Source organism: Leptidea sinapis, chromosome 39, assembly GCF_905404315.1.
Source record: "Leptidea sinapis chromosome 39, ilLepSina1.1, whole genome shotgun sequence".
Classification (NCBI taxonomy): Eukaryota; Metazoa; Arthropoda; class Insecta; order Lepidoptera; family Pieridae; genus Leptidea; species Leptidea sinapis.
In genome coordinates, this window is record NC_066303.1 from 781,177 (window position 1) to 792,619 (window position 11,443).

An 11,443-nucleotide genomic window follows, 5' to 3' on the forward strand; every position below is an offset into this window, starting at 1 on the left:
TTAATAACGACGTATCAAAATAGTTTAAAACAAATATCTCATACCAATATTACTTTTGGTATTACTGAACTTAGATTGTTTAACTTGGCCGCCCTTTTCCAGTACCAACTTTCAGTAGCCAGAGTATATCCCGTAGAACTTACATTACGATCTTAATAAAAAAAAACTTAACCAATATAATATATTATTTGGGAACTTCTTTAAAGCTTATAGAGTCGTGAATCTTGAAGGCCTACCTATAACTTAACACAATGTCAATCAATGTGGCTATTTAGCTAACAATACATCTAGTTCACGCGAGTTTCGTCACAAAGATTTGCCATCTACTTATGAATTGGTACTGTTAACACAAAGGCATAAGGACTAAAATCATGGAGCTGTTAGTTTTGGATTTTCGTTTGTAAATTTGTCTATCGGTGGTGTTGTCGAATTGTGTTTCGTATAAATAGGTGGTGACAGGATGGTGATATCATTCAGTGTTTGATGTAGAGGCAGTGAGTTTAATTAAGGCTCAGTTTGAGGGTAGTTGAACACTTTGTGGTAGGTACTAGTTGTGTTAATACCATCCCTATCGTATTAGATTCGAGTTGTTTGTGAATTGTAAAGTGGTGCAAACTCCGGTCCCTGATGATTAAATTAATAGTTTCAATATGTGTTTGTTTGTCACTCTGTCACGCCTTAACTCTTTACGATCGTTGTGAAACAATCGACATGAAAAGGGTGGTACATTTTTACCTGAATGTTTTAAGAGATCCCGAAGTAGTGGACAGAAGCTGGTATTATTCAAATATAACAATATATGAAACAGGACCTAAATTAGTCATCAGTAAAAAGCGCACTTTTCATTTTATAAAGTTTATCAAATTCGTCTATTTCGAAATGATGACACTTAATTCAGTAATCATTAACATATTTTTTTTAATTTTCAGTAATAAGAGATCGGATCAAAATGGCTCTCAAGGTAATATTTACATTAATCACTATTACTATATCAGGCCGTATTATTTCATATTCACACCACACGCACACCAACCACAATATCAATCTCACCATGCGGTTGTTTGGCGTTCCTCCACGTGGCTGTCAACAGGTTGATGATCACGTGTGATCTCTCTGGTACTGTCGGAAGCTATGAGTAGCTGTTTATAGAATAAAATTGCATATTGGATGCTTCGATCCAATATACGATAATATGTATTAATTATACCGTTGATTTTTAGTACTTTTTATGAACTGTGTGATATTTAAAACGCTTTCTAACTTTGAACACAATTAATATATTATATACATATTATATGTGTTAGTATATTACTTATGTATCAATTATCATTATTATCTTATTCCTATACATACGTCCCTTACATAATAATATGTTAAGTATGGTTTACAGATATATTGATATACTCAGTGATTTAAAAGAGTCGCCGATGAGTTTCGTTTAAGCTCTACTTCCCCGAACATAATATGATAGATTCAGAATTTAACTCAAATATTCATATCCAACAAGAAGATTGACTGATAATTAAAGTTTTATTTTTGAAGGTTTTCATCGCACTGGCGTTATTTGGACACGCACTAGCCGAGGCTCCAATAGGGTGAGTAATATGAATGAGTCTCTCTATGCGAGCGACCACCCTTAAGCTATTAAATTAATAATCCTTATTATAATGAAATTTGTCTGAGAACACTGGACCACTGAGCATATAACACTGGACTAGCGGCTGTCAAAGTGCTTTTGTGTCTGTTTGATATTCGTCATTTTGGCGCTGTTGGCCATGTAGCGAGAGTCTGCGGTACTAAAACTAGTGATGACAACCTAGTCGACAACATAGATGGTGGGAAACTATTAACAAAAAAAATTGTGTTCTTTATTACGTTGATTCTTGAAATATAAATAACAAGAAAAACGAATGAAAATAATTCAAATAGTAAAAATACTTCAGAGTATTAATGTACGTTCCTTCGCAGCCATTTGTATTATACGTCAAAATTAGTTCTCTGGACGCTCGCGAGTGGCGCTTCAAATACGCACAAAAATTTGCTGTCAAACATAATATGTAACAGCCTGTCCAGTGGTATTTATGCAGGGTCAGTGTCTAAGATTTTTTGACGTTCAATAATTTGTGATTTGAAATACAGTTTTGAATGAAAATATTTGATTTGGAAATTATATTTAGCATCACCTTTATCAAAAGTAAAGGAGAATACTTCATAATTGAAAAGAAAAATCAATAATAATCTAAAACCTTTCCAAATGGATTTCCGCACCACTGTTATCTGGCGTGTCACAACCGCTCAATTCAAAAGAAATCTCATGTCTCGTATTGTGGAAGTTACTTGAAGCATGATAGGTCCTTAAATAAACAGTGGTTTCTTTCTAACATATAATTCATGAGTATATGATGGGAGCTGAAACAAGATCAAAAAAGTCTGAACGGCTTTCATTAGCGGTCGAGTCTTGTGCCTGATGTAGTGGAGACGTCAGAGTGATTCTTTTTTATGAAAGAGAATGCCAACAGAGCGTGCTGTGCACCTGATAGTAAATAGTGACCAGCATCATGAGAAGAAGCACAAGAAAACTGCCAGTCGGAGTATACTGTCCAATTTTATTCTATCGTCAGATATGCTATAGGCATCGTGCACTGGTTTAGCGCTAATAACCTAATGTTAATAGCAAGAAAACGAAATACTTATATAACCTTACCAAATGTCAAATATGTTAATGTAAGTGTTTTGTTAAACGGAGAGGTGATAAAACCGGTGGAATCTGCTATATCTCTAGCATTACTCTGGACTCCAAATTACAATGGGGCCACAGACTTAATTAAAGGTAAGTTAGTTTGTTAAAAGATTAGCCAATTAACTGACTAAGATAAGGCGCGACTAGTTTACTTTAGTTATTTCCATAGTATTATGTCCTATGGTATATTGCTATGGGGCAACGGTGCCGATATTAATACTATATTGGTGCTGCAGAAGAGGGCTATTCGCGCTATTTATAACCTAGGTCCTCAAGAATCATTAAGAAAAAAAAAATTAAGGAAATGAACATCTTTACTCTTGCTTCTCTTATATTCTTGATAATGTAATGTATGTTCATAGGCACATAAGTGAATTTGCTAGAAACTGTCATAACCATTATGTTAGCACCAGGAACAGACATAAACTTATAATACCTACTACTCGAGTAAGTCGAGTTAGTAAGTTTTTTGTTGGGCGATGTATAGGTATGCCTTTACAACAAAATCCCAGAAAATGTTCAAAACAAAAGTATTACGAAATTAAAAATAATTGTTAATAAACGTTGTGTGGTAGAGGTTACCATACATAAATGTCTTTCTTAATGATATAATAGATTGGGAATGGAGAGACCGCCCTCAGGCTGTTAAATAATTATACGAAATTACTTTGTTACCTTATTTTTTTTATCAAAAAAAAAGAAACCCGCTGAGTTTGTTGCGCCCGTTCGTCTCAGGTTTGAGGCAGACATTTTGGAATGGGTAGTGGTTTTTCACTTTTAATAAGTTATATCACATCCTATTCTGAACAAAAATATTTGAATTTGAACTGAACTAAATTTATTTTCAGAAACGGCTATTCAGCAGGTCTGCAGCATTCTGATGTGGAACAACACTCTCTTTCTCAAGAATACGGACAACCAGCTTTCGGCTCCCGAAGCTCTGGCTATGAAGCTAAGTCCAGGCTATCACAAGAATATGGAACACCAAACACACGCTCTACATCTGCCATTTCAGAAACCTACAGTGTACCTAAATCTGGACTATCACAAAAGTTTGGCCGATCTTCGTATAATAGTCCCAATCTATCCCAAAGTTATGGCGTCCCTAAATCTGTTTCTCAAGAATATGGCGTTCCAGAGTTTAATAGCGTATCCAATCCTCCACTAACATCTTATGACACTCCTATCCAAAAGTCCCTATCTCATGAATACGGAGTACCGTTGCAAAGAAATTTTGCTTCCCATTCCGAGAAGTATGGTGCACCCAGTTTCCAGAAATCTCATGCAACAGTATCTCGCTCTTATGGAGCACCTAACCGAGCAGACTACGGAAGATCTGGACTCAAAGCAGCTGCTGCTACTCGATCAAGTCTGTCTGAAAGCAACGGTGCCCCAGTTCGTTCACTATCAACTCAATATGGTGCACCAAACTCAAGAAACTTTGAATCTTATGCCAGCCCAAAGTCTTCCTATTTGCCAAGCCAATTTGATTCTTATAGTGCTCGGAATAATGCCTTATCTGCTCAATACGGTTTACCTGTGAAAAATTCGAATGCAGTTATTTCGTCTTATGCTTCTTTAAGGTAAGTTTTAATATGTGACGGTTCAAATCATCTGAAATTTTTGCGTATTATTCCTTCAATCCTAACGCCTTATTCACAACAAGATTCTGCTTAGACTTTGTCATTAATCTCCTATGCCCCTCGGGAACTTAGCGAGAATCGGGAATCCCTCACAACGTAAATCGTGATTGTTTGTATGGTGAACGCGTGGAGAAGTAACAAACAAACTTATATTTAATACTAGCTGATGCCCGGGACTTCGTCCGCGTATCCAATTCCTCCTATTCCAGTTCCGCTTCCCAACATATTATATGAATCTTTTTTCGAGGAAGATTGCTATGACATATTATATATGGCTACTATTGGTATAGTTATACTACTACTATTGTTTTTCCGGGATAAAATCTGGGAATATTTCTATTTAGAATTTCAATAAATATAATTTTTCTTCTGTAGAAAATTCCCAAGCTCTGTTTTTGCCATATGACAGAAAGTTTAGTAATAGCCGTTAAAAAATGATTCACTTATTTTATTACTGTAAGTGTCAAGAATTTAATTTTGTATTGTTTAACCTATTATATTTAACCTATTGTATTGTTTAATATTGTTTAAACGTCATGTTACAGGTCAAACCCATCAGAGAAGTATGGCCCTCCAGCTTCTAAAATGCCATCAGAGGAGTACGGTGCACCAGATGTCTATAACTCTCAGTCCAGCCAGGGTTACAACTATGCTCGGAATGCCTTAGACGAATTGCTAAATCAGGTACATATAGACATCGAGTCAATTGCAATTATTTTGTGCATTTTACATGATAGGTACTGATAGTGCATTTGTCCTCAATTTTGATTGATGGCACGTTTGATTACTCCAGCCTTTCAAAGACCCAGATTATATAGTTTGGTAATGACAAAAGTGAGAAGGTTGTTTTCTGTGCTTGAAGAAACATCACGTCGTCATGTCATCATAATCATTATAAAAATAAAATATGTATGTTAGATTATAAGGTATTTATTTTATGGGCCTTGTAGCCTAAAATAAAATGATTTATTATTATTATTATCATGTTATCATTACACCACAGTAAGCTTCGACTGATATATCTATATATTGCCGCATTTACTCCAGTTGTTAAAAATATTCTTGGACAATAAGTAGCAATGTAAAACATTTATTAAATTAAGATTTGATTCGGACAGTAACAGTTGACACATGACTAACGCGAAAGTGTGCTTAAATTGTCTTTAAGCACACTTTTGCTGTTCTGATAGTAGACTGCGAATAATATGTCCTTATATGTGTATAGAACGCTATTGATATTCCACATAATCTTACTCTATTTAATGAGTGCATAATTTTCTTAATGCAAATGTTGCTCGATTTCTTTACAAGGCGTTTATTATTTCAGGAGCCAGCTAACTACGACTTCGATTATAAAGTAAACGACATTGTATCTGGCAGTGATTTTGGTCACAAGGAAACAAGGCAAGAGAATAAGGCTGAAGGATCTTATTTCGTGGTTCTTCCCGATGGCACTAAACAGGTATGATTATGGGAATAACTGACTTTATGAGCAGACCAGACCTACCTGATGTTAAACAGCATATCTGCAGATAGCTGTGATATATTATGTGTTAAAGTGACGAGCGTAATTGTGTTGCCATTCATAATTATTTTTATTGTAATGTGCCGGATAGTAAATGATACATTTACTAAATGGTGAACTTTTAAGTCTCGTCACTTTGTTTTGATAAAAAAATACACAAGCGTCACGTTACAGGCCCTGGTTTTATTCAATATATGCCTTCGTATCTATTGAAATACTGTTCTGATAACTGTCAAAAGGCAAGTAAAAGTCAAGGAATAACTTTTCATCAATAGGTTTAAATGGCAGATACCATGAAAGACTTAAGCCATATGCTCGATGGCCTCAATACGGCTTCCCAAGGAGTAGGTCTCAAAATGAAAATGGACAAGACGAAGATCATGTCTAATGTCCGTGTCGCACCTACTCCCATAATAATTGGCAACTGTACTCTCGAAATATGTACATCGCACAAACAATCAAGTTAGGCAGGTCCAATTTCGAGAAAGAGGTCACTCCGTAAAATCTTCTCGTCCCAAATACCGCAGTGTCTGAAGACGATGGTTTTCAACCAGTGTGTGTTGCCCTTGCAAGTGATGTCTCACGGTACGCAGACGTGGTCGCTAACTATGGGCCTTATGAAAAAGCTCATGGTCGCTCAGAGGACTATGGAGAGGGCTATGCTCGGAGTTTCCCTGCGAGATCGAATCAGAAATGAGGAGATCTGAAGGAGAACCAAAGTTACCTACATAGTCCAAATGATTGCAAGTGTTAGTAGGCCCCCCACAAGATGGACCGACGATCTGGTTAAGATCGTCGGATTACGTTAGATGAGGGCAGCGCAGGACTGATCGTCGTGGAGATTTTTGGGGGAGGCCTGTGTCCAGCAGTGGACGTCTTCTGGCTGATGATGAATAGGTTTAACAAAATATTATATTTTAAAGGCACTTCAATTAATAACATTATATTTATTAAACTGGTGACGACATATCAATGCCATAACAACTGACATTCATCAAGTTGCGTCTTATAATATGTTGGGATTGACTTCTCCAGTACGTATTACATCTTTCTTAAATGGTAACAAACCGTTAGTCAACAACTTAACATCAATAAATCCGAACCCATCTTTACTTCTGTACTAAAATAATGTTTTTTAAAGGTGGTGGAGTATGAAGCCGATGAAAGAGGATTTAAGCCGAGAATCTCCGTGGAACCGGCTGGCTTCCAAGGTTACGACGACAACGCTTCAGACCTGGCGAGATCTGGACCTTATTAACTAAAAATATTGACAATAATTGATTAAAAGTTGACATAATATTATTAGGACTTAAGTATCAAGTATCTAGGCCACTGCAAAGAATTGTCGTTCAACCGGTCCTACCGACCGTACGGTCTTACAGACCGAGTCGAATTCGAATTCAAAATCGTATCACATCATCATAGATAATGATGAAGATGAATGAGGATTATACGTCTAGATAGAGCCTCTTGCTGCTAGACAACTGATGAAAACTGGCCTGGTTTATTTCTTTAGTGTGCGTGACAAGCTACGCAACTACACTTGCAATTAAGGTATTAGCGTGCGTGCACTGCTCAAGATAGAGGTTAACCGTAAACCTCAATTTTTTTGACGTTTTCACATCTATCACAGTCGATCTAGATGCATAAACAATCTAAGGTAACATTGAAACGTCAAGCTTAAATGATAAATAAACTATCAGTTATCAGTTTCATCATCGCGATTTAGCTGAGAAGAAGCAACAAGAAAATCACAGCAAGCAAATTTTTTTTTTACAAAAAAATCAAGATAAAAAACGAGCTCAAAATACAACATTTGTGTGACGTGGTACTTTATGGATGGCCCTTTATAATATTATGATTTTACACATCAGATGGACCTCCACTCCGTAATTAACATTAATTGTAATACCTTGGGGTTAATTTTAGGTAATATCTACCTTCACAATTTAATATGTTTGTTAATTAATAAGATTTTGATTAAATTGATTGTAGTCTGTGTACTTCATCTAAATCATTAATAATTGTTGTCTTTTATTCGTATATTATTGTAAATATCGAAATCTTGAGATTATGTTAAAAGGCTGAGGCATTAAAGGTATCGTGGCGGTTGTATGAATACTCTTTTCTTCTTTTATTATTGCGCATAAAAAATGTAAAAAATAAATAAAATATTTGAAAAATTTATAAATATATACAATGTCTTTATTGATCTCTTTTATTTCATCACCATAGTTGCATTTGAAATTTATTTTATATAAGCGGTGGGCAAACTGGCAAGAGGCTCACGGGTAAGTAGTGCGGCAGCCGCCCATAGACGTCCGCAATATCAGATGCGTTGCCGGCCTTTAAGGTGGGAGTAACTATGCTTTATGCTTGAAGGTCCCTGAACCGTATCAGTTCGGGAAAACTACGGCCGGTAATTGATTCCACAACGTGGCTGTGCGAGGCAAGAAATTTCTTGCAAAACGTGCGGTTGTGGAATGCCGGACGTCAACATGATGCGGGTGGTACTTAGTATTTTGACGTCACGTCCGATGGTGGAATTCTACTGCTGGAATCAAGCCGAACAACTCCTCTGATATGCGGTAGAAGACGCAGAGAAAACCCTCATCTCCACGCAACTCATACACAAATATATCTTGTTTATTAGATTTGTCTCCAACAGCTCCAACTTGCTAGCGACAATTAATGTTGGTAATCAGTTTAGAACCTCGACAGCTGATTCAGTTGAATGGATACTTCCTGAGCTCTTACTGAATCACTATATATTATTACAGTGACAATCTACTCGAATAAAACCTATACCTATCATTGTCATTAGAATCTGGTCAAACCGTTGTGAACACTCCCCGTGATAAATGCGATAGAAGACACACAAAGAAGCGACGGACGTCTATACGCAACGCCAAGTGATCTAACCGTTCACAGAACACTGGATCCTCGATAATTCGAGCAGCTCTGCGTTGCACGCGGTCAAATGGTTCGAGCTGATACTGGGGTGGACCAGACCAGAGATGACAGCAATACTCCATAAGTGGCTGGGCCGCTTTGAGTTATCTTTAAAATAAAGCTTTACAAATATAATTAGAAGACTTGTCATTTACACATCCATTACACATTTCATAATGCCTGTATTTCAAGTTATACATAATAAAAATTGTTAACTGCAATATAACATAAGTATAAATAGGTCATACTATGTTATGGTCATATTATTAGCGGTTTTTATAAATTATTGCTGTTAAAGCTATTGTTATTAAAAAAATCTTAGTTAAATTTGCTACCCTGCTGTAGATTTTATATTATTTATGTCTAGAATTAACCTATGTACCTTGTTTCAATACAGAACAGAAAAAAAACTAGTAGAAGTGGCATCATGTCATTTTACTATGGAAACCGATGTTACCAAATTCACACATATATCTATAAAATATGTAATACACACAATTCCTGCTTTATGATAGGCCTAAATTCGCAATCACGAAGATGAATAAATAAAGAACAACGGAATGAATAAACATATCGATATGTTAGTGAAAACGATAAATGATGTAATCAGTAAACATATCGATATGTTAGTGAAAACGATAAATGATGTAATCAGGGTTGATAAAGTATATACTAGTAATAATAGGCTTAATTTTCTTAGGTTTAGTTTTATTTAAAAGGATGGAGAAAATTTAGCTTAAGGCCCTTCACTGAGGTATAACCTTGAGCATTCGTTCCCTCTTTACCGCACCTCACCTCTACAATACTTCGTAAAACGTTACTAGAGCGTCATCTGGCGAACAATTTACGAATCAAGTAAATTCATAGACCTTAGAATCCGCAGACACGGCATTCACTATAAAATATATTTATTTCTAAGAAAGAAACGTGTATTACTGGGCATAAATAATTTTGAGTCATGAATTCAGTGATTCTACTTACGTTCATGAATACTTTCAACGTTTATTCAGGTACACACGGCTACATTTCAAGCAAGCTTCATATAAAATGAGTTTCCAGTATAAGCTGATCTTGCATTGTATATCATTTTGGAACAATAAGAGGTAAGCTTATGATGGATTTGTATAGTTTCATATGTTAGCCGTGTACATTCATGGTGATCTATAATAAAAACTGTGCGGTGTTTACTTTTTAGATTGTAGGTGAGTTACCTGTTATTCAGACCATATAAAGTAGAAAAATAAAAAATATAAAAAAACAAAGTCAATTTTATTATCATTTATTATTTTACAAAGTAGGTATCTAATCATTTTAGGGTAAAATTAAATTAGCTTTTTTAATCTTTTTAACCGCGTATGCTGCAGAACTAAGTCTGTTCACCAATCCTTCAATTTGGGGGGCCCATTGTAATTTAGTAAAATGTGAATCCAAGGTGGCGGCTGCGGACATTTTGTTTTTGTTTCTAAATTATAAAGGCATAAAAATCATTTATTTTCTCAAAATTGATTTCTTTAGAATTCTTTTTGATGTTATTTCTAATAACTACTAGATACTACCTACTACCGCTTCGGAACAAATGGTGCTCTGAGAGAGAAGAACGGCGCAAGAAACTCTCCCAGCATTCTTGTTTTTTGCGCTCTTTTCAGTAAAAATATACAATATTGTACAGTCATTTCTATCGCTATAAAATAATCACAATCTAGTCCCAGGCTGTCCGATCATTTAGATATTCAGCAGTGGAGTAATAGGATTTACGACAGAGCCATTTTTTTGTAAGACATTTAAATTTATTTATAGATAATGCCTGAACAGTGGCTGGGACATTATTATAGAAGTGTATACATTTACCTTAAAGCTATTATGTATCATATGAAGCCTACTAGAATTAGTTACAAGCAATCCCTTATTTCTAGTGTTATAATAATGAAAATCACTATTAAGAGCAAAAAGGTGACGATTTTTGTGAACGTATATAAAATTTTCGTAAATGTACTGACAATGAACAGTCATAATATTTATTTCTTTAAATTATTAATTTCAATTTTAATTTTTTCTTGCCTTTCTAATTGCTTGGTGGCAATGTTTTCATTGTCTTTGCCATGTTTAATTGACGATGCATGGTCAATATTGGTTTTGTACAATAGGTCTCTTACAATGTTATGACAACTTGTGTCGTTTCGCCGCGTGACAACTTTTCCAAAGTTGGATGCGGTTAATAACGACCTACGCGACTCTAGTCACTCGCTGCATTCACTTTGTAATACGGTTGCCCTTTCGATTAAACTTCTTTCCTCGTCAGTTTTCTTAAGATTTAACATAAAGTTTTCTTTAATTTTATTAAAAACATCGATCGGTATGTCAGGTCTTGTCTTAAGACCATAATTGTGGTCTTTCGATTTCTTTAAGAATAAGGCTCGTTTTTTTGGTTTCCTATTTATCTTGTTTTTCGCATTTTTGTTTATTCTTTTGCTTTCTAGCCGTTATATTTTTCCTTGAGGGCTGTCTCCTTTACTAATTGCTTTGTATAGCAGAGATATTGATTTTTTTTTCATTAAAAGCTACGGCAGCGGCGTGACACCTAGT

At 35.4% G+C, this 11,443-nt stretch overlaps 1 protein-coding gene across 1 annotated transcript; it reads left to right on the plus strand.

Annotated features, from left to right (window-relative positions):
* The first annotated feature begins 484 nt into the window (after positions 1-484).
* LOC126976084 (pro-resilin-like) lies at positions 485-8,028 on the plus strand. Its single transcript, XM_050824270.1, has 7 exons — positions 485-540; positions 930-961; positions 1,543-1,595; positions 3,589-4,323; positions 4,929-5,067; positions 5,711-5,845; positions 7,050-8,028. Exons 2-7 carry the CDS (start codon positions 950-952, stop codon positions 7,164-7,166), a joined length of 1,191 nt encoding a protein of 396 aa, XP_050680227.1. The 5' UTR covers positions 485-540; positions 930-949; the 3' UTR covers positions 7,167-8,028.
* The last annotated feature ends 3,415 nt before the right edge of the window (positions 8,029-11,443 follow it).